Genomic DNA, 23840 nt, shown 5'->3' on the forward strand with positions numbered 1-23840 from the left:
CTCATTAGGAATGTGTGACCCTGCAAGACCAGGGGCAATGGATAGAGTTTACATTTCGTCCTGCACGGCCCCGAGAACCACTCAGGCCCGTGGTGAGGCTCCTGCCTGCTGGCCCATCTCCCCTCCACCCTGTCTTGTGTATTTTTGTGCCCACGCCACTTATCATGACTGGTACTACCTTCCACGTCTCATGGTTGGCAGCCACCTCCCACACAGAGCACTCTCCCACCGCAAGGCCAGCCCCTGTCCAGTTATCCAGGATGGTTCCACTTCGCCCACAGCAGCCCACACAATAGGCCTCTGCCTGTCCCACTTCACAGATGTGGAAACTGAGGCTCAGAGTGGTCCAGGTACCTGCCTGGGTCACACCAAGCAGGTGACACACAGGGCTGCCCCTGCCCATAACTGGGCCACTCAGCCACATGGTTACTGCAGCCCTGAGGCTGTGGCTAGATTTCTGGAGCCAGACCAGGATGGCTTTTTGCGGGTAATGTCTTGAAAGCTAATGGCTATTGATCTCAGCCTGGCTGGGCTGGGCTGGGAACGTGTGTGTCTGAGTTTAACCCTGTTTTTCGGGAGGTGCCCTGCAGCTGCTCCCCACCCAGCTGGTCTCTCTGAACACAGACCCCCAGGGAAGCCAGGAGTGGTCTGCTTTTGCCCCTCACAGGCCATGAGTCACAGTCTACACAGCTGCCTCTGAAGCAGCTGCTTGACGGGTTGTGGGCAGCGTGCATGTGGAGGGGAGGAGGGAGTTGGTGCTGCCCATCCCGAGGGCTTCCGAGGTGCCATTTCCTGGGTCACCCCCCCACACCTCGAGCCTGGGGCCCCTCTGTTGCCGGCAATGTGATTCTCCAGAAAAGTGGGGATTTTTGCGTTGGGGTGTGCCTGCCAGCAGAAGCACCCATCAGAGAGACCTTAGTCTAAACCCTGTGGGAATCCAGGGGTTCCAGACCTTGCAGCCCCCTCCCCGTGGGTCTGAACCATGGTGATGCAAGTCCTGGCCAGGAGAAGGCAGCCTGTAGAGAGCTTGGCCTGATCAGGGGCCAGCCCAGCCCCTCCCCGTCAGCTGGGCCAGCCCAGTTCCTGCTCTAGGTGCTGAGCGTGCATGCGCATAGGAGTGAAAGTGGACAGAAGAGTCCCTTTCTTCTTGGACCTGACTTTCAGGAGGATCAGCTCAGCAAACAAGGTGATAGAGATACCTGTGGTCTGTCAGGTGATGACACCTGCCATGGAGAAGGGGCATTGAAGTATCAGGTGGGGGTGGGGAGCTCACACAAGGAAGGACCAGCCCAGGCGGCTCCAGCACCATCTCCACCCTCAGAGACTCTGCAGCTGTCTCAGGCCCCAGGATAGCCCCCAGCCCTTCCCAGGATAATGGAGCTTGTTCTCCCTTGGGGCACAGGTGGGGACAGAGCTGGTCCCTCCACCTCCCAGGCTGGCCCAGCTGACCCAGCTGAAAAGGTGAATCTCACCTGACTCAGAGATGGTGACAATACTGGGGCCCCTGTTCAGGCATCTGGGCTGGGGTGGAGGTCCATGGTCGGTGTGGGGGGGAGAAGGGCGTCCCTGGACTGTAGCATAGCCCCTGCCTCCTGTGACCATGTCCGTGTTGCCCAGTCAAAGCCCCTGTAGGATGTTAACGTGCAACCATGGTGCAGCCCTTCACTGATCCGTTCACATGTGTGTGTGCATTGACACAGGGCAGCATTCCGTGCACACATGTGTTCCCCTCACCTAGTCTTTCTTGACTCTGCCTCCTGGGGCTCATTGCCTATCAGTTCACGCAGAGACACCTCACTCCTGAAGGCTGCACAGATTTCCATTCTATGGATGGACCATCATGTACATAGCCAGTTTCCCTATTGATGGACACTTAACGTTTTTAGTTTCTGAGTATAATCATCCCTTCAGGTGACGATTTAGCAGTGGGTTTTAACATTTAAGCTTTGCAATTTCCCAACCTTTTCCCTCCCCATGCCCCCGGCTCACTCCCTCCTTAAATGCATCCGCTCAGTTTTTCTGTTGCAAAATCTGAACTGTGACATAATTCTTTTGCGCATGGAGCCAAAGAACTGCGCTGGCGCAGTGGCGCTTTCTACAAGCAGAGAATGCCGGTGTGGATAGCACTGCTTTCACCAGTCTGTGAACAAGTAGGGCCTTCCCTGGGGGTGCGACACCCCTGGCAAAATCACACGAGAGCTTGCTTCAGCGACAGGTGTGCTTACGCTGCTTCCGGGTTGGCCCTGTAGCTGATTTTACCTAGGGAACAACTCCTGGGGCCCCGTAAAGTCCTCTGCTCTGGGGGCCGGGCTCTCTGCATGCTCCTGTCCTGTTCTCATCTGGAGCGCTCTTTTGACATCGCCCACCTAGAACACAGCTTCACCTGTGCTTGTCTCGTGGGTGCAGGGGACAGAGGGGGTGGCTCAGCCAGAGTTCCCCGCCAGCGCAGCTTTGAGGACCAAGAACCTCATGTCAAGAGGTGCTTACATCCCGGGGCCGGGTCCCCAGGGCCCAGGACCCCTGGGTGGCCGCTCTAGCTGGAGAATGTGTCTCTGCCACCACCCCTACCCCCAGGGCCAGCGTCCAACCCGGCGAACCAAGGTTGGCGTAGCTCTCTAACCCATCACCACTGGGCGTTTCCCATCTGGACAGCGGCGGCTCCCGGGCCGGGTGGGACCATGTTGTCCATGACGTACAGCGAGAGCCTGAGGAGCGTGAGCAGCAGGTGTCACTCGGACTGGGCCCTGCACCCCGTCCGCCAGACCGACACGCTGGAGCTGCAGCGGCTGCGGGAGGTGCGGGCGGCCGCTCAGGCCAGGAACATGGAGAGCTTCCTGCGCATGCACGGCCTCTCCTTGGAGGGCTGCACCGCCCGGCGCACTGGCATGAAGTACCGGTAAGGGCCCAGGCGGGGCGCTGGGCGGGGGCAGGAGGTCTCCTGGACGAGGCAAGGGCTCCAGCGAAAGGGGTGCAGCCCAGGAAACGGGGTAACCACTTTGTTGTCAACCAAGGTAAATTCTTGGGGTTTAAGAATACTGACCGTAGAATGTCCCTTGGCGGTTCAGTGGTTAGGTCTCCGAGCTTCCACTCCGGGGGTCATGGGTTTGATCCCTGGTCAGGGAACTGAAACCCCACATGCTGCGTGGCAGGCCAAAAGCAAAAGCAGAATGCTCACTGTGGAGGAATGTGTAACAGAGGAAAAACGAGGGTCTGCACAGTCCTCTCCTCCAGAGATAAGCACTGCAGTGTTTGGTGTCCCTTCCATGGGGACACGGTGGCTTTTTGAAAAAACTTTGCAGCAGAGTACACTTACTATGTCATCCGTCTTCTTGCTATCTCACTGGGATGTGTTAATTATTACGGGTTGACTAATATGAATTGCTCCCCAAATGGCTCAGTGGTAAAGAATCCGCCAGCCCATGCAAAAATTGCAGGAGATGCAGGTTTGATTCCCAGGTCAGTAAGATCCCCTGGAGGAGGGAATGACACCGCACTCCAGTATTCTTACCTGGAGAATCCCGTGGACAGAGGAGCCTGGCGAGCTACAGTCCGTGGGGTCGCAAAGAGTTGGACACGACTTAGCAACTAAGCACAAGCACGAAGCACTAATTAGGGGAAAGTCCTCGATTCATCATCTCTACCCACAAATCCATGGCAGCATCAGACCATTCGAGGTCCCAGGGACCAAGATGTGCTTGGGTTGGGCTGTCCTTTCCATGGGAAGTGTTTTTCAATAGGTGGCCTCTGAATTGGTTGCTGTGACTACGCTTAAAGCTGTGATTAGCAAAGACTGTGGTTTAGGTGTCCCTGGTTCTCGGATGATGGGCTTGTAGGGCTCAATTCCATTGGAAACTCAGAGGGACACTCTGTTTAGCTTGCTTGTCAGCATCTGTGACAGTGTACTGACCCACCCCCTTTCTCCTCGGAAAGTGGCCAGAGAGCCCCAGAGCTGGCAGCTGAGTCTGTAAATGACAAATATTCAGCTTTATTCCTGTGCCTTCCAGGGACAAGCACTGGCCAGAGCCAGTCACCCAGAAAAAGCCTCCTCCCCTCTTCTGCTCAGTCTGTGTTCAGTTGCCAGATCTAGCAAATAAAACTACAGAGCACCCAGTTAAATCTGAATTTCAAACAAATAACAAGTTTATGCCCTAATCGGGACATACTTATACCAGAATTTATTTGTTGTTTATCTCAAGTCTAGATTTATGTGGGTGTCCTATGTTTGATTTGATTTCCACCTACCACAGACCCCAGGCATTATCTGGCTATTCTCTGGAGAGTGGAACAGAGACCAGCCCTGTTGCTAAAACGTTTTCTCCTGTGGACAAGTGTTTGGGTCTTCAGGGGTCATTGCATGAGCACGTGGTTGTCATTTAAAGATATAAAGCACTTCTGCCCTGAGTCCAGTAGGTGGCAGAATTCTTAAGGCTTTGCATTCTAAAAATCCAGACGTAAAAGAAAGACAAAGGGTCAGCGAGGCTGGCCCTAAGGACCTCCTGATTCTGTTGGAGATTTCTCAAGAGGGAGATGAGGGTCTGAATTTTCTTCTTTTTTTTTGGGGGGGGGGGGTGGGTGGGTAGCTATCCATTGATGTTGTTGTTGCTGTTCAGTCACTAAGTCATGTCCGACTCTGCAACCCATGGACTGTATCACACCAGGCTCCTCTGTCCACGGGATTCTCCAGGCAAGAATACTGGAGTGGGTTGCCATTCCCTTCTCCAGGGAATTTTCCCAATCCAGGGGTCAAACCTTCATTTCCTGCATTGGCAAGGGGATTCTTTACCACTGGGCCTCCTGGGAAGCCCAAGTCATTGATGTTGCTGTTCGGCTGTTTGTTGTTCAGTTGCTAAGTCGTGTCTAACTCTTTGCGACCCCATGGACTGCAGCACGCCAGGCCTCCATATCCCTCACTATCTCCCAGAGTCTGCCCAAGTTCGTGCCCATTGAATCAGTGATGCCTTCCAACCATCTCATCTTCTGTCACCCTCTTCTCCTTCTACCCTCAGTCTTTCTTTCCCAGCATCAGGGTCTTTTCCAATGAGTCAGATCTTCACATCAGGTGGCCAAATTATTGTAATATCAGCATCCTTTAATTAATTCAGAATATTTGAGGACCTACTTGACTCCAGGCAACAGGCTTGCAGACATTGCATAACCAGGACAGACAGGGTCCCTCCCCACCCTCTTGGATGTTCCTTCCTGGTTGGGGGGTGACAGAGAAAAAGCAGGTAAATGCCTAAGAGAGTCAGAGAGGCCAGGGACAGCTGAGACTCCAGCCATCTGAAAGGAGGACCACTGGAAGTGGTGGGGAAGAACCTTCCAGTTCAAGGGGACAGGGGAACATTTGAGAAAAGAAGGCCTGGGCCAGAGTGAGGAAGACAAGAGCAGTAGAGGGGAGGCCAAGGGAAGAGGCCAGGTGATTGTCCTCCTCCTGGGAGACCCCAGCTCCATCAAATATAGATATCATTTGTGATGGAGGGTGCCCTGGGGTGAGTTATGTCCCTCCAAATTTCATCCACCCAGAAGCCTAGATTGTGAGGCTACTTGGAAATAGGGTCTGTACAGATGTAACTAGATGAGCTTACACTGGAGTCGGGTGGGCCCTAAATCCAGTGCCTGGTGGCCTAATAAGAGGCCCAGTGAAGATGCACAGGGAAGAGGCTTTGTAATGGTGGAGGCAGAAATTAGAGTGATGTGGCCACAGGCCAAGGACTGTGGTCACCAGAGATTGGCCACGGCTAGGACAGACCCTCCCCTGGAGCCTACAGAGAGAACCCTGTCATGCCCACACCCAGATTTCAGCCTTCTGGCCCCCATTGATGTGAGAGAACCAAGTTCCGTTGCTCAAAGCCCCCCAGTTCGATGAACTCTCTTGCAACAGCCCTAGGACCCGAACACAGCTTTGGGTTGTGGATCCTGGGAAAATGTCCTATTTGCCTGACACTCTAAGAAAAAGGTCTGTGTCACATCTGAAGCTTGATGGACTAACAACCGTGGGGCTGAAACACCCTGAGAACCTTGCTTCACAAGCAGCAGGGTTGACAAGAAAACCACTTGAGCCTTTAGCATCTGATGGGCCAGAGGTAGTCACACTGTGGGGCCCTTTCTTCATCTGGTGGATTTCATCTGGCTGTACCCGGGAATTTCAGTTAACTGGGAAGAGAGCCTCTGGAACCATGGCCACCAGTTATGAAAGATCCCAGATAAATGCCCTTCCAAGGTTAATGTTCCCGGCAGCAGCTGGGCTGGGACTCTGTTAAACCTGGTCTTAAATATTAATGTAAAAAAGATAACGCCTCCAGATAAGTGCTGCTGGGTGGAGCAAGGCGAACACCATGCCGCCGGCCCAACACATTATCAGTTGAACTGAGCCTGCAGCTCGGAAAAGATTTCATGTTAACTTCACCCATTTTTTTAAAAACGGTCCTCAACTCCTGCTGTTTTTAAAAAAAAAAAAATAAGGCACTGAATTTTAAAATCTCCACAGTCCCTGTGTCAGCTCCCCCTTCCCACATCCCCCTGGCTGCAGTGATGGAGGGTCCGGATGTGTGGCCTGAGACAGGGCAGCAGCTGTGGTCGCGGGCCCACATGGTGCCAGGTGGACACTGGACCCTGGTTCAAGGACCCTCCTCTTCTGCCACACACAGCCCTGGGAAGGAACCCAAACTCCCCACTGGATCCCGCACATGCTGCCTCTGATTTTGGCCTGTACTCCTCTTCCTCCCGCTCAGGGTGCGCCTGCCTTTCATTCACATCTCAGAGGAGCTCACTGCATCCTGCAGTCCTTGCACATCCTCAGTGTCCCTCAGAGGGTGCATCTTCCAGATTTTCACAGGGCCGGCTCCCTCCCGTCAGCACAACTTTGGCCTCAGAGAGACTTTCCCCACCACCTGGTCTAAACAGATGCACAGTGAGTCACCCTCAAGCCCACTATCCTCTTACCTTGTTTTTGCGCATCTGCATCCCACTGACAGCATGACCTTTGTCTGTTCTCAGCATCTAGAGCGGTCCAAACCTCTATAAGTACTGGCTGGCTGGTGTTTCCCAGTCTTAGTCTTAACCCGCTTTTCAGAACATTCTCCTTCTGGAAATGTCTCTTTCCTGCTGCTTCCTCAGCAGCAGGACTGGAAGCTGCGTCTGAGACTCTCTGATGCGGCCCGGAGGGCAGGGAGCCCTGGGCAACGAGCCTTGGCCATGAACTTCTGGCAGGGTTCAGGGTCCTGCCTGCCTGCAATTTTTGACTCTAGAGTGTGGCCTCTTACCACCAGCCTCTTACAGGAATCACAGACAGTATCTGATTTGTGGTCAAGCTCATCAAACAAACTTGCTCGTTTTTTCACAGGAGGTCACTTCAAGCTGGGCCAATCAGAGAAAACTTCCTTGAAAAATCTGGGAAGCCAGGTGTGTCTTAAAGGATGGGTAGGAAGAAGGAGGAGGGGCAGGAGGAAAGACAGGTGAGGATTGGTGAGTGGACCAGTCTCGGGTGACAGGCAGGGCAGGTCTACCTTGAGCCGGTCCTGTATCAGAGTTAGGGGTTGCCCTAACACAGCACACACCACACAAAAGCTCAGAACAGCAGCTATTTATTCTCCCATGATCCGGAGCCCAGAAGTCCAAAAGCCAGGGGTCAGCAGGGCCACACTCCCTCTGAAGGCTCTCGGGAAAGATCCAACCTTGGCTTTTTTTGTAATTTTAATTGGAGAATGGTTGCTTCACAATGTTGTGTTAGTTTCAGGTTTACAGCCAAGTGCATCAGTTATACACATGCACATATCCAGTCTCTTTTAGATTCTTTTCCCATATAGGTCATTACAGAGTACTGGGTAGGTTCCCTATGCTGTGTAATAGGTCCTTATTAATTACCTATTTTGTATATAGTAGTGTGTATATGTCAATCCCAATCACCCAATTGGGAGTGGAAAACAGTGACAGGTTTTATTTTCTTGGGCTCCAAAATCACTGCAAATGGTGACTGCAGCCATGAAATTAAAAGAAATTTGCTCCTTGGAAGAAAAGCTGTGACAAACCTAGACAGCATATTAAAAAGTAGAGACATTACTTTGCCAACAAAGGTCCATATTGTCAAAGTTTTTCCAGTAGTCATTTATGGATATAAGAGTTGAACCATAAAGAAAGCTGAGTGCTGAAGAATTGATGTAATTCTTTCCAATTGTGATGCTGGAGAAGACTCTTGAAAGTCCCTTGGACTGCAAGGAGATCAAACCAGTCAATCCTAAAGGAAATCAACCCTGAATATTCATTGGAAGGACTGATGCTGAACCCGAAACTCCAATACTTTGGCCACCTGATGGGAAGAGCCAACTCATTGGAAAAGGCCCTGATCCTGGGAAAGATTAAAGTCAGGAGGAGAAGGGGGCGACAAAGGATGAGGTGGTTGGATGGTATCACTGACTTGATGGACATGAGTTTGAGCAAGCTCTGGGAGACAGTGAAAGACAGGAAAACCTGGTGTGCTGCAGTCCATGGGGTCACAGAAAGTCGGACATGACTTAGTGACTGAACAATAGCCCTTCCCCTTTGGCAACCATAGGCTTGCTTTCTATAATATGTCTGTGCTTCCTTGACTTTGTCTATAGACACATCACTCCAATCTCTGTCTCTGTCTTCACATGACTATTTTCCCTCTGTGTGTCTCTGTCAGTCTCCAAATTCTCCTCTCCTTATGAATACAGCAATCATTGGATTTAGGGCTCACCCCAATCACCTCCTCTTTATGTCATGACATCTACAAAGATTCTTTTTCTGAAGATGGTCACGTTCATGGGTGCTAGGAGTTAGGACATGGACTTGTCCCTTTGGGGGACATATTTCAACCCACACCAGGTCACCAGGGCTGACTCAATTCCCAAGCCTGCAGGAATGTCACTGAGTGTCCTGGGAGGGAACCCAGCTCTGGACAAGTCATGTGGTCTCCCCAGGTCTCAGCGTCCCCATCTGGAAAGCAGAGACTATAGTCACTTCTTCATAGAATTGTCCTGAGGACTAAATAAGGTAGTGATGGAAACCAAAGCTCCAGGCTTGGCTCCTGGTGAGAGAGAAACCATCTTGGAATATCATGGGTACCAACAGAAGCACCTGGAGAAGCATCTCATGTTCTGTGTGGCCATCAAGCAGATGGGAAGGGAGAGAGGGAGAGAGGTGGTGAGACGAGCCAGTCATTCTGGAAGAGCTGCCGTGCCATGATCCAGAGGTCTCTCCAGCCCCCTGGGGCAGGTTGGGGTGGATCCCAGGCACCATGCCAGAAGCTCCTGTTGTAAGGAATTCTCTTTGGTGGCATTCTGTGGACACAGCAGGGCTTTTACTCGGGGTGGCTGCCCCTCAGATTCATCATGGCAGGAACCAGCCACTTTGTTTTAACAACAACAGGTACTGGAGAGGCAGAAAAAGAATCCCAAATCTGCTGTGGCTCAAAACCATCCACACTCGATGTTTCTACACCAAGCCCTTGTCTGGGACTCACTTCTCCACCAAAACACATTTGAAAGGAGAGACCCTTTGGAGTGACATTTAATTGTGGCAAGTTCATGTTGAAGTCTAATGCTTTCGGTTTTCCACTCTTGTCTTTTCTTGTGATTTTCTAAGTACATTAAGAGTTTGTGACCCCTGTCTGAGGCACGTGGAAAGTTCCAGCTGCGCAAACCCACCCGCCCAACTCCTCCAATCAGCAGTTCTCTGCTGGACCCGCCACATTTGCCCTGGGTTCCCCGGGCGGGTTCTGAGGTCAGACGTCCATTCCCACTGTCCCCACAACGCATTACAGAGGCTTGAGCGGAGACTGGGGACTCTACAGCGGGCCAGGTGCCAGAGTCCTGGCAGAGTGGCTCCTGTGTGGCCCCCAGGCCTCTGGTATCACTGGGGAGCCTGAGGTCTGACACCCAGAGGAAGGAAGGTTTATTGGTGCTTGAGAAGCGGGGGAGACTGCTTCACACAGCATGTACTATCTCAGCTGATGCCAGGGGATGACAGGAAGTTAAAAGGCAGAGAAACAGGAAGGGCACTGCCATAGGGAACAGCAAGAGTGCAGGCCCAGAGTCTTTTGAAAGCGCTGACATTTTTTTTCAGTAGCAGTTATATTGAGATATAATTCACATACCATATACCCATTTGTTGTTCTGTCACTCATTCATGTCCAACTCTTACAATTTAATGGTTTTAGTATATTCATATAACTGTGCAAAAATCGCCAATTTTGGAACATTTTTGTCACCCCCATAAGGAAATCCCATATTCACATTAGCTATCATTCCCTGATTCTCCACTCCCCCCACCCTCTAGAGTCACTCATCTGCTTTCTGTCTCTATGGATTTGCCTATTCTGAATGCTTTTTTTTAAAATTTTATTTATTTTGGCTGCACTGGGTCTTCATTGCTTTGTGCGGGCTCTCTCTAGTTGTGGTGAGCGGGAGCTACCCTCTAGTTGTGGAGCGCAGTTTTCTCACTGCAGCGGCTTCTCTTGTGGCCAAGTGGAGCACGGAACTGATTCAGCAGTTGCAGTGTGCAGGCTCAGTAGTTGTGGCACACGGGCCTAGCTGCTCCGAGGCAGGTGGGATCTTCCTGGACCAGGGATCAAACTCGTATGCCCTGCATTGGCAAGCAGATTCCCAACCACGGCACCACTAGGGAAGTCCCCTGAACATTTCATACAGTACATGGCCTTAAAGAACCCGCCTGCCAATGCAGGAGACCTAAGAGACACAGGTTTGATCCCTGGGTCAGGAAGATCCCCTGGAGGAGGAAACTGCAACCCACTCCAGTGTTCCTGCCTGGAGAATGCCATGGACAGGGGAGCCTGGTGGGCTACTGTTCATAGGTTCTCAAAGAGTCAGACAGGACTGAAGCGACTTAGCATGCCCATGACTCATTTCTTTCTCTTAGCATGATGTTTTCCAGGATCATCCATGTTGGGACCTGTGTCAGTACGTCATGCTTATACGTATGACTGAATAACATTCTACTGTGTGGATAGAGACTACATTTTGTTTATTTGTTCGTTATTTTATCTGTTGTTAGACATTTGGGTTGCTACAACTTTGGGGCTGTGATGAGTAATACTGCTGTGGACATTTGTGTTCAAGTTTTGGTGTGGGCGTTATGTTTTCATTTCTCTGGGCACATACCTAGGAGTGGAATTGCTGGATTGGGACGTGAGATGGGTGGCCTTTTACACACTGTGGTGACTAAGTCTTTGTGAATCTGACTTAAAGCTCAGAGCACACCATCTGGTTAAGAGCAACCCTGAGGAATCCATAGTGAGATGCTATCCCCTGTGGGATCCATAGTGAGATGCCGTCCCTTGTGGGAGCCAATGATTTGCCAGTGCACAGAGAACCGAGTGAGATGGAATGAAGTAGAGGATCTCCACACCCTTCAGGCCAGTGCATAGCATCACTCAAATCTCTTGATAAAAACACAGCTTCCCAGGACTGCTCTGGCGGTTCAGTGGTTAAGACTTCACCTTCCAATGCAGGAGGTGCAGGTTCGATCCTTGGTAGGGAAGCTAAGGTCCCACATGCCTCAGGGCCAAAAAACCAAAACATAAAATGGAAGCAATATTGTAACAAATTCAATAAAGACTTTAAAAATGATCCACATCAGAAAAAGAAATGCATTTTCCCAGGCCCAGCCCTAGAGCTGCTGATTCCGTAGGTGTGGTTGGGGCCCAGGAAATCTGCATTTGTAACAAGCTCCTCTAGCATCCTGCTCAGGTATTGAGCATCTCCGCTGTGGACTGTAAGCTCCACAAGCCTGGGGAGGAGCCAGAGACAGGGTCTTTGCCACCTGCAGCCTCTTCAGCAGGTGTGTGGGCTTCCTGAGAGCCAGGGTCTATTGTCTTCAAGTGCAGGGCCCAGTTGGTAGAGGGCCCAGCTGGTAGAGGGGCCAGCACTGCAGTCTGCCCTGCCTCCTTCCCATCGCGCGTCAAAGGGGCTCAGGGACCCACGGCAGGCAGGTGGAAGAGGAAGGCAGCGCTGGCCTGTGGATCCTGAGGGGCCCCTACTGGCCTCCACAGGTGGCGTCTGTGACCTGCCAGGGCCCCCTTGGCAAAGGTACCAGCTCTGCCCTCCCCTGTCCCCAGGACGAGTTCCCCCCCTGGGGAGCGGTTCCTACTGCCGAGTCAGGCCATGGGGAGGACAGACAGGGTACACTTACCGGTGGGGGTGGGGAGAGTCTCTCCCAAGGGCCTCTCCTAACTCCGTGGCCAGAAAGCCCTTCTTCTCTGCTGAGGAGTAGTGGGAGTGCTTCCTGAGGACCGGACCCCAGTGTGAGCACTTTCGTGATCTGAATGCCCTGGTGACCTGCACTGGACCCAAGAGCACTGAGGCTTGGGGAGGGAGTCACTTGCCCCTAGCTGCCCAGCTCGGGAGCAGTGGGGCTGGGACTGGATGGAGCAAGGTTTTATTATTAACTTCTCAAAAAGGCAGAGCCAGATCTGAGAGCAAGTGCAGCCACCGTCCTCTGTGAACATCTCGGGGTGGCTTCTTCTCTGAGTTCTGTCAGGGCACAGGCTAGATAGCCAGCAGGCGTGCAAGGTTCCTGCAGAGCCAGGTCCTGAGGGACAGAGTGGTCCTCGGGCCAGCCACCTCATTCTGTCAGTGGAAGTCCAGAACTCAGAGACGGCGGGACACTCGCCTGGGATCATACAGCAAATTAGCAGCAGAGCCTGACCACCTGCCTCCCATCCACCCTGTCCTTCTCAGTCACAGGGCAGGAAGGGACCTAAAACTCAGCCATGGTGAGGGCCACCCTGCAGGGTGAGAGTGACATGCTTGGGGTCAGAGAGCAAAGCCAGCCCTTCCTGCCAATGGGGGCATCTCTCAGGGTTTCAGGGAACCCCTTAACCTTGTTCCAGAAGAACTTGTTCCCATCTTCATCCTGATCCCCTTAGTGTGGGAAAGGAGGCTGGGCTAAAGCAGAGGATCTTCATTCATTCATTCATTCATTCACTCATCCATCATTCATCCATCCTTCCATCCATTCATTCATTCCTTAGTTCATTCATACATTCACTCTAAAAGTGTTTATTGAGCCTCAGCTGCAAGCTAAGTACTGTGCAGAGTGCTGGAGCATCTCAGGTCTCTGAGACCACAGGCTTCTTTCCTCACTTCACCTGGGTCATTACCGTTCAGAAAGAGTGGCCCTCTCTGCTCCAGATCTCTGGTGATTTGACTCCTTGTGCCAAAACCTGGTGGCAGCCTTGTTTTCTTGGATGAGAATCGCCACGGGACAGAGCTGGTCAGGCCGACTGCCTGCACGCTCAGCCGTCCACTCTGCTGCAGTGCCTGCCTCGTCCAGTCCCGGCTGAGCAGCTGTCAGCCTGGAGCACCCGTGCCGGCCTCCCGGGGATCAGCCAGGGCAGTCCAGGCGGCTTGTGCATCCGCTTCATTAATAATGAATCGCCAGACGCCTCCCACACCTCCTGTGCCTCTCGCCAGTCACCTCGTTGACTTGATGGGAGTCTCAACAGCCACGGTGAGCAAAGCCAGGCTCCCTCTGAGAGACCCAGGGAAGCCTGGAGAAGCAGCTGCTTCCCGAACCCCCTGGCTGCCACACTGATGGGAGACACCCTCCCTCCCCCTCCTGCTGTCAGAGGACGGCAGTGTCGCTCATTGGTCGCGAGTTACTGGCAGCCCAGCCCTGCTGGACACAGCTGGGCTGGGGGTTCAGGCGGGCAGAGCCAGACCAAGGTGGGGCAGAGGACGGACCCGCAGAGAAGGGAGAAAAAATGGCATCGCCCCCCACCCCTGGGCTTCTGAGTTCTATATGATCAGATCTTCTCTAGCACATTTCTGGAAATTTGACTCTCTTCTGTCTGAGACCACACGGGCTTTTTCTACATCATTGCCTTTGGAAATCTTCACTTCTGGCAGCTCCTTCAGCTTCTGGGATAAAGTCTTGTCCCAGGCGGAGCGGGGCTTCCAGGGGCAGATGACCTTGGAGCCCAGAAAGAGAGGGGACGTGGTCAGGAGCTGATTGCCGGCGACATGCAGGTGTCCTTCGTATGCTCGGAGCACGGCCTCAAGGGCCGGGGCCCTGAGGAGCGGCTGGGCCGGCCAGCGGCCAGCAGCCCCAGCCTGGGCACCCGAGGCCGCTTCCGTGCGGTGGCCATGGTGGCCCGGAGCCTGGGACAGCTGTCGGTGCAGAGCCTCCCGAGCGCGGGCGACGCCAGCGTGAAGCAGCCCGGGATGAAGTATAGGTATGCGGTGCGCGGGGCTGTGCGGGGCAGGGTTGGCCTCCCCACAGTGTCTGGGGCAGCTTGGCAGATGTGCGGGGAGAAATAAAATCGAGGTCAGGGTCAGGCCCCAGTTTCTTCCCGATCATTGGTGGGGAGGGATGACAATGCCTTTTCTCTCCTTCTGCCTGTTTGTTTCCCTTCCTGGGGGCAGGGGCTGGGGGTTGTCACTAGAGCTGAGCGCCCCCCCATCATGTCAGATACTGTGTGATACTTCCTCTTCCTGGAAGCCCCAGGGCAATGACCACAGGTGCCCTGCCCTCCCCCTGGGCACACAGGCCTCAGGAATGCCCCCTGAGTGGTCTGATGTCTTTGCAGCTAAGCCACCTTGACAAACCTCAGTTGAAGAGTCAGGGATATAGGGTGAACCACGTGATAGAGTTAATCTTCCCCCACTCCTTGACCTGAGCCGAACCCCAGACCCAGATTCCTCTACAGCAGGATTCAGCCTCTGCAGGGCACAGGCAGCAGCTGGAGTTCTCTACTAAGGCTCAGGCCTGGCTTCTGTGTGTCCCTCTGCTTGGGCCCAGCCCCCCACGTGCTCTGGGGGGACCCTGTACGTAGAGAGCATGCAAAGGTCCAATGTCAGCGGGGCCTTCCTGACATTCCTTGCTTCCCCCCTTGCCCTACCCAGGGTCTTGCTCAGATGCCCAATGGGATGCCCCCAGGTGCAGAAGGAGGGCTGGATCTGAACCCTGGACCCCTGGGTCACCCAGCTAGAGGTCTGGCCTTCCTATAATTTTCTTAATAATTTTTGTTGAAGGAGAGTTGCTTTACAATGCTGTATTAGTTTCTTCTGTTTACAGCAAAGTGAATCAAGTTTATATATACATATATCACCTCCTTTTTGGATTTCCTTCCCATTCAGGTCACTGCAGCATGTTAAATAGAGTTCTCTGTGCTATACATTCGGTTCTCATTAGTTCTCTATTTTATATATAGTATCAATAGTGTATATGTGTCAAGCCCAATCTCCCAGTTCCTCTTCCCCCTCTTTCTCCCTTGGTACCCATATGTTTGTTCCCCACATCTGTGTCTCTATTTCTGCTTTGCAAATAACAATGGAATATTATTCAGCCATAAAAACAAATGAAATTGGGTCATTCGTAGAGACATGGATGGACCTAGAGAGTGTCGCACAGAGTGAAGTGAGTCAGGAAGACAAAAGCAAACATCATGTATCAGTGCATGTGGAATCTGGCCTTTCTTACTCACGAGTTTCTCTGTACTTAGAGCCTTGAGCACTTTGAGAATGATGTTCCAGGGAAAGGGTAGGTCTTACCACAAACCATCTTTATGAACCAGAAAAGCTAAGTTAGGTCCCTGGTTTCCAACTCTGCTCTCTGAGACTCAAATCACATGGGCCACCAACCTCAGAAAAAGCTGCAGAAGAATCTGGTTGTATTGGAGGAGGATGGGTTTCTAGCTGGTATTGCTGCTGCTGCTAAGTCGCTTCAGTCTTGGTTGGTACCAACTTGAAAAGTATTGAAAGAATGGATCCTAAGAAATGAGATCCATTTTTTCACCTCTAGCTTAAACCTTAAACCAGTGCCCAGAAAATGGACCTCATGTGAAGGACCCGTGTCATAAGTCCCAGGCCTCCTCAAGATGAATTCTGGGATAACAAGGCCTTCTGCGTCTCCACCTGTGACCCTCCTGCCCTGGATCTTTGGGGACATTTGACATGCTTTTATGAATCTTTGGGGTACAGAGCTTTTGTTCCCATCCTCTCAACTCAGTAAGGACAATTCAGAGCAGAATTCTTTTCTAGAAACTCTGGTGGTTTATCTTTTGTTAAGTGGGAACCAAAAACGAAGAGTAAACAGAATCTATTTTTTAGTTTAGATACATGTTACCTGCCTTGACTTTTAAGTCAATCCTAAGATCATCAAAAGAGTGAGACCGTTTCTAAAAGTATGAAGGATAATGTACACAGGAAATGTGGTTATTGACAGGATTTCCCTGCCAAGATCTTAAGATCCGTTGAAGACTGGACATCAAAGAGCCTGAATGCTTAAGATTACTGTGTGCACCTATATGTGTACATCCGTGTGTGTGTGTGTGCATCTATGTGTGCACATGTGTGTACATGTGCACCAGTGTGTATGGATCTGTGTGTGCATTGGTGTATGTGCATCTATGTGTGCATCTGTATGCGTGCACTTGTGTGTGCATGGGTGTGTGTGCACCAGTGTGTGTGCACCTGTGTGTATCGATGTGTATGTGGATCTCTGTATATCTGCAACTGTGTATGAATCTTGTGTGTGTGCACCAGTGTGTGTGTACCTGTGTGTATGTGTATCTGTGTGTGTGCATGCCTGTGTATGTGTGTGTGTGTGTGACATGCTGGAGGCACTGAAGGCAAGACAGGCAGCGCAGGGAGGTTCTCGCTGGGTCAGAGGGTTCAGAGTCTGAGACCCCAGCCCCAGCTTTCCACCCTGGGGGACCCCACCTGTCCTTACAGGTGGCAGGGCCTGGGGAGCTTGCCTTGGCGGTAAGAGGGAGAAGGTGGGCTCATTTCCCTGTAGGTATATAGTCTCAGAGCTGAAATAGAAGTCAGAACCCAAACCACCAGACACCTCTGCTGAGCACCGGGTCCCTGCCTGATGGGGTTGTTCCATGATGACTCTCCCAGGATCACAGCCAGGGTACATGTAGGTGGGAGCTACAGGGGGCCTGATCCAGGAACACCCACTATTGACCACCTCCTTAAGGACCTGGCCCTTCACAGTGGCACTGAGAGTGATGTGGCCTGTGCCACCAGGGTGCCATATTCTTGCCAAAGGGTCCCTGTGGCACTGACCAATAGAGGTGCTCAGTGTGGAGGAGGGGAGACCCCAAGGCCTGTGAGTAAAAAGAGGGTCCAGCACTGGATCCTGAGGGTCTGGCCCCAAGGCCTGGGCTTCTCAGCCCCACGTTACACCAACAAGCACCCCCCAGGACCTGTGGCTGCCAGATGCAATCTGATGGCAAAGGTCTGGTAGCCCAGGTCCATCGTAGGAAGCCTGAAGTCTGGGGGCGGGCAGGGCTGTAAACAGATAATCCCCTGCAGGGTGACAGCCGACAGGAAACCCCAGCATCCCTGTCCATCAAACTATCTCCAAGGCCAAGTTGCTTTCCATCACCTGACCACATTTTTGTCCTCCGCCCAGATGGCTGAAGTTAAAGGCCCTGAACAGCTATTTTTAAAGGATGCATAATTGCCTAGAATGTGAAATGCAGTGTTTAAGGGTGGGGCCCAATGGGGTGGAGGGGGGCGGTGCTGCATGAAAAACGTCAGTTTTCCTCCAGCAAAGGTTAAATCCCTGAGTCCTCATTAGCCATTTTTCCAGACCTCAGGAGGGCCAGGAGACAAATTAAAAAAGACTAACATTATCGGGGTTTAGGGATTTAGCCAACTATTATATCACTGTGGCGAGTTTTAATTAGGGGAAGAAAACCTGTAGGAAATGCTTTCCCCACATAGAAAGTTGTGAGTGGCAGCGTGTCTCCAGCCCAGGTCCACACGAAGCTGTGCTCTGTTGGGCTGCCCCCACCCCTGCCAAGCTGCCATATATATAAAGCTTCCAGCCCAGAGATACCCTGTCCTTTCTCATTCCTCCTCTGGAGGCCTGGCAGCGGATGGCAGAACGAATACCATCATTTTAACAGGGAAACAACTTGAGCGGGGTAATTGCAGCATGGCGTGGTGTCCTAGTTTTGCTAAATTATTCCTGTGGGCAGTGGGTGGAGCCACAGCTGCATCACCGAGCACCCTACATCCGTCCGAGGAAACTCGGAGCCCCTTCTGATGGGCAAGGGCGGTCACCTCTCTTCAACCACAGACACAGATGGGCTCAGCCTGCTGTCCTGTGTCCTCACCTGTCTGCTGCTAAAGCCGCCCAGCCCCTGAACAAGCTGTGCGTGCCGGCACTTACCTGCACACTGATGAAGGGCAGTTGCAGGAGGACAGGCCTAAAACTTCACCTTCTGCAGAGCCTGGCCGGGAAATTGCTCCTCCACCATCATGCCTGGGGGTGGTTTTAGAGAGGCAGGGGGCTCAGTCTCCCTCACAGCACCTGGATTTATCCAGACCAGGTGCCCAAGTCTTCAAACACCCAGGCATCACAAACAGGGTTCTAAAGGTTTTCATGACTGTGCTCATTTCCAGGGAAGGGGCTTCTCAAAGGGGTTTATGACCCAAAATGGTTAAGACTACCGATTAGAACTTTTAGACCCTGATGCTTTGTTATCGGACCACTCCTAAGCAGCATTCTAATTTCTCACCATAAGTATTTTCTCACTGGTGTAAGATAAACTAGCTAACCTGCTAAAAGAACTGGCCTGATGCAGGGTCTATAAGTGATGTCATTGTGCTTTTCTTTCTTTCTTTAATTCTTTTTTAATTCCTATTTCTTTATGCATAACAAAACGCAAGTTCACTTTCTACTTAGCAAGCAACATCAATTCAAGCATGATTTAAACTATATAAGAAAATGTTTAAAAGATGTGTTCGAGTAATCAACTCTTGAATTTCATACATATTGTGTTTCACATCTCTCCTCTCAAGTCTGAAGCTAAATCAAGAATATTCCAAGTATTTTTTCCCTGTTTTTGGAGCTATAATTGACCCATAACATTGTATAAGTTTAAGGTACAATGTGATGATTTGATACATTTACCTGTTGTGACATGATCACCACCATGATCACCATGATCATAACCATTAGTTAACATCTGTCACCTCACGGAGTTATGAATCATGCCTCTTTCTAGGGTCATAAACCAAGTGGCTCTGGGTTGGAATGTGCAAGCAATGCTGAGGGCATTCTAGATTATTTCACTGATTTATAGGAAAAATATAAAAACAAGGGGAAACTTGAGTTCCCTTTTTAACATGGTAACATTTAAAGCCTATTTGATTTATACATTGTTTCTCAAATAAGGAAAAGGCTGTGGTCCACCCCACCCCAGTGCTGTGCTCTCTTGAAAATGAGATTCCTGCAGAGTCAGTGTTCTGTGTCCCTTTGCCCAGGCGCACATGTTATCCCATTTCATCCTCACAGCAACCCCCTGAGAGAGGCAGCATCGCAAGCCCATTCTATAGATGAGCTCACTGAGGCTTCAGGTGGTTACATGATACACCCAGGGGCAGGCATACAGCCAGGAAGGTCGAAGCAGGATTTGAACTACAGCTTCTGAACCTCCGCCTATAGCCACTGCTGATCCACTCCCCTCCCTGGAAAAGAAAACAGCTGCTATCATGTCCTCATTTAGGAAAAACTACCAGCATATCCTGTAGGAACAGTGGCTAGGCTGATTTTAATGGAAATGTAACAAGAAAGCTGGGCAATTTAGAACTACTTAAATTTGGTGACAAACTGTTATCAAACCGCTTACGAGTTTATTCTATCTACCCCCGATCAACAACCAGCTGTGATGTGGGCAGGGTCCAGGGATCTTGTAACCGGGGAAACTGAGGCTGCAGAAGGTCAGAGAGGGGAGGGTCAGGCTAGCCCCACACCTGCTTCCCAGGGGGCCACCCACGTGGGGTAGAAAAACAGGACACAGCACCTACTGAAGTGAGAAACATCCAAGGGCCCTGGGAAAGGAGGCTGGGGTCCACCCTATGCATCTCTTACAGCTCTCTGGCTGTGAGGTAGGGTATCACAGCCCAGGCAGGTCCCAGGACCGGGATGTCTCAAGAGGGAGGTGGACTTGTGCCCTGCCACTTGTCAACCTCACCATCCAGGCGGCTTCCATAAAAGGCTGGAGAAGGGGCCTCCACTGGGGTGGGGAGAGTGTTCTCAAAGTCTGGGTGGAATCCAACTTTCTCCCAGGGTGCTCTTCCGTAAAACAGGATATCAGAAAAAGGGGATTGCCTACCACACTGAGCTTCTGGGGAATCGGTGACAGGGCCACCCTGCCCGCTGCTGTCTGGCAGGCTCCAGCCCAGCCAGCCTTGGCAGGAGGGACAGGCCAGGCCAGACAGGAAGCCCAGGCCTCAGCAGGGCACTGCCGCCCTCTGTGACCCCCTGAAGGCATTAATGACAGCCTGCAGCTGGTCCCCGTGGACCCGGGACAGGCCTCATCTGGCAGGCACTAAGCAGGCCTGTGGTGGGGCCCCAGGCAGCCCACGCAGCTGTGGCCACTAATCCTGACCAGGACGTGTGCCGCCAGGGGTCAGTCTGGCTCTCGCCCTCCTCCATGGCTCCGGCTGGGGGTCAGGCCTGATGCGGGCACGGGCGCCCCTCCGTGGAGCTCTCATCTCCCCTGATTCCTCCTGCAGAGAGACAGGTCCAGGGGCCACATGGCCCAGGGGATGTGGGACTAACTTGTCCTGTACTCCACGAAGAGGGGAAGTGAAGATACACAAAACGCAGATGTGACACTAAAGAAATGCAAAGAGAAGCTTCTCACGAGAGAGGGTCCGCAAGGCCTGACTCAGTCTTATTTCAGCCCATGAAACAACACGGGGCCCATTCCATGTTCTCCCCCAACGGTGGCTTCCAGGGCCCTGCGGCGGTCACAGCATGGCCTGTCCCAGCAACATGGCCGTGCCCTGGTGTGTGGGGTGGGGGACAGATGGCCCTTTACCCCAGGGTGGGTGAGCAGCAGGCTTCTCTCCAAAGTATCCCTGGCCTTCAGAGCCTTAAACGACATGCATGGGGGGTTCGGGAGACTGGGCAGTGGAAACAATGGGTCCTGCCCTTAGCTTCCAAGAACTCACACCATGTTTGTCTTCTAGGAACCTGGGCAAGTCGGGCCTGCGGGTCTCCTGCCTGGGGCTCGGTGAGTGTGGGGGCCTCTCGGTGCCGTGGTGCCCACGGAGGCGGGGACGGTGGGAAGGCTGAAAGGGTCACCTCTGGGGGTGAGGGGAGGGAGTTTCACCCGGAACCAGGGTTGGGGGGGAGGAGAGGCTTGGTTGCCATGGCAACCAGGAGGCCATGGGGGAGGGGCCTAGGACAGGGAGGGGGACAGAGATGCAGCCTTAGTGAACACCAGGGTGCTCTGCACACACAGCCCCCTGCCCAGCAGCAGAGAACCAAGGAAGCCTCCTGCCCCCAAAGCCGGAACTTTCTTTCCTTACATAATAGGGTCCCTCATAAAGAGCAGTCAGATTTTGCCCTTTTTTTCCTTTTGCCAGATATGATCTCTGTTCCGAGAACATGCAGTCTCTCCACCTCACAGTGCACACATACACACACACACACACACACACACACCACCCAGCAAGTGTGAGGACACAGCTGTCAGACCAGCGCATCTTCAAAGAGACAGCCGTGGCCCCGCTGCCCACAGGGTGTCCCCAGAATAGGAGTTGCAGTGGCAAGAGCCCCAACAAACCCGTCACAGCCCGCCAGCCAGCTACCTGCTCTGGGCGCTTACTGTCCCCTTCGTTCCTTGGCCCCAAGAGACAGAGACTTGCCCCAAAGGCCCGGAGTCCACATGTGCCCAGCACATGCTCACGCAGAGCAGCAAGGTGGCCCATGGCTGCCTTCTCCCCCCACCACCATGTCCTGCTACCTGACGTCTAAGCACCCTGGGGAGAACTAGCATCCCTGGGGGCATTCTCTGACTTCAGCCTGTGTCTCTCCTTCCAGGAACATGGGTGACCTTCGGAGGCCAGATCACCGACGAGGTGAGATGAGGCTCCCTCGTTCCCCCAGGCCACGGGGAGGGCCACCAGTGCCCTGGGCACGTGGTAAAGTCTTTCAAATGTACCAGGTGGTCTTCGCTCAGGGCGGCCTCCATGGCTCCCTCCTTCTGTTTCTCCAGGGTGCCCTGGGGGACAGCAGAAAGGGTGAGCCAGGCAGTGCTGCCAACACCTAGCAGCTGGGTGACTTGAGGCTTCAGCAGATCCTTTAAAGTCCCAGAAACTCAGGTTTCTCATCTGTGTGACCCCCGCCTCACAGTTAGGGGAATTCCAAGAGAGCTCACTTTCCAAATCATCAAGCCCTATGCGATCTATGCTGCTGCTACAGATGCCCACGTGGCTTTGAAACTTCAGTAAATGTCTGTCAAGAGCATGCAGATTGTGGGACTTCCCTGGTGGTCCAGTGGCTAAGACTCCCCGCTCCCAATGCAGAGGGCCTGGGTTCAATCCCTGGTCAGGAAACTAGACCCCACATGCCATAACTAAAGATCTTGCGTGCTGCCATGAAGATCAAAGGTCCTGCATGCTGTAACTAAGACCCAACACAGCCAAATTTTAAAAAATTAGAATGTAGATTTGCAGATTTGCTGCAAACTGAAGACCAAGCAGATGAACATTTGACTGAGCTGCTAACTGCACATGCCCCAGAGCCAGCGTTTGTGGGATACACTGCCATGGGATGGACCTGCTGGGGCTGCTCTCCCCATCCTGAGATGCAGCATGGCCAGTGTCTGTCTTGAAGAGAATGATGATTCCCAGGCTGGTATGCACTTCTGGGCAGCAAGTGAGTATCTTGGAAGTGAGAACTGTGGTATTTGCTCAGAGAGCTCAGAACCTCTGCACGAGATGCTGTCTGCCTTTGCATCCACCCTGATTACTGTTGGGAAGGTTACATTTAAAAAATGAATGGGCACTCAGTCATGTCCGACTCTCTAAGACCCCATGGACTGTAGCCCACCAGTCTTCTCTGTCCATGGGATTCTCCAGGCAGGAATATTGGAGTGGGTTGCCATGTCCTCCTCCAGGGTATCTTCCCAACCCAGGGATCGAACCCATGTCTCTTGAGTCTCCCGCATTGGCAGGTGGGTTTTTTACCACTGTGCCACCTGGGAAGCCCTTAAAAATATAAATTAGTTCATTTGAGACCTTTATCTATGGTTGCTCAGTTACTTTTCGAAGGAAAAGCTTGGCTTCTGTCACCATCTAGATGCATTTCATTTGCATTCTGGTTCCTTCTGTGACTGTAGCTGTTACAGAGCTGTTGATATTTGCCCCTGCTCTGAGGTCCCAGGTCTGAGCTATCTCAGACTAAAGTTGGCAGTTTTTAAGGTGCAGGCAATTGTTTCACTTCAGCCACCAGATTGTTTCTGAGCACTTAGAAGGTCGGAGCCCTGGAGTCCACGTGCTTTACCCCAAATAAATTGAGTCTGATTCCCCTGCTTCCCTTTCGATGTGGAAGAATTCTGTCAAGGATATGGCTTCATTTCCGAATGGCATTATTAGCTACACTGTGTGTGATGTCCTTGTGGGAAAGATACAGAGAAGTGGTCGGATGGTAACTATCCAATTAGGTGACTTTTTCAGCAACAGATCCATCGCAGCCAAAGAGTATTGATTAATGATCTGATGACAGCCACAGCTGGCTCCTGCCTCCCCCATGTCCCCATCAGGGACATAGTGACACGTATGAAGACATTGGAAGTCGTTTGCAAATGACACAAAGCTGGAAGGACGGTGGATACAACAGATGACAGATTCAGGGTTCTAAAAGGCCCTGGCAGGTGAAAATGATTGAACAAAAGAGCAAGCAGAATTTTTGTATTAAATCCTACAGTTAGTGTCCCAAAAAATCAATACATCAAGACTAAGGGGCCCACCTTGCCATGGTTCAGATGAAGAATGCCTGGATTTTATTCTTTAGCTGACTGCCTGGTCTGAGCCAGCGGGATTAGTGCC

General features: G+C 52.1%; 1 protein-coding gene across 5 annotated transcripts in view; it reads left to right on the forward strand.

The window, feature by feature from the left end:
* Positions 1-23840, forward strand: part of KCNAB2 (potassium voltage-gated channel subfamily A regulatory beta subunit 2) — a 96765-nt gene that overhangs the window by 45585 nt on the left and 27340 nt on the right. For 4 of the 5 annotated variants that reach the window (XM_020904463.2, XM_020904465.2, XM_020904464.2 and 1 more), the window contains 2 exons: positions 20976-21019; positions 21832-21869. In XM_020904463.2, coding sequence (XP_020760122.1) covers positions 20976-21019; positions 21832-21869 — 82 coding nt within the window. Of the gene's footprint in view, positions 1-2652; positions 2897-20975; positions 21020-21831; positions 21870-23840 lie in introns of those variants that run through there. The other variant, XM_070474194.1, reaches the window with a different exon arrangement.

The sequence above is a fragment of the Odocoileus virginianus genome, chromosome 11, assembly GCF_023699985.2.
Source record: "Odocoileus virginianus isolate 20LAN1187 ecotype Illinois chromosome 11, Ovbor_1.2, whole genome shotgun sequence".
Taxonomy (NCBI): Eukaryota; Metazoa; Chordata; class Mammalia; order Artiodactyla; family Cervidae; genus Odocoileus; species Odocoileus virginianus.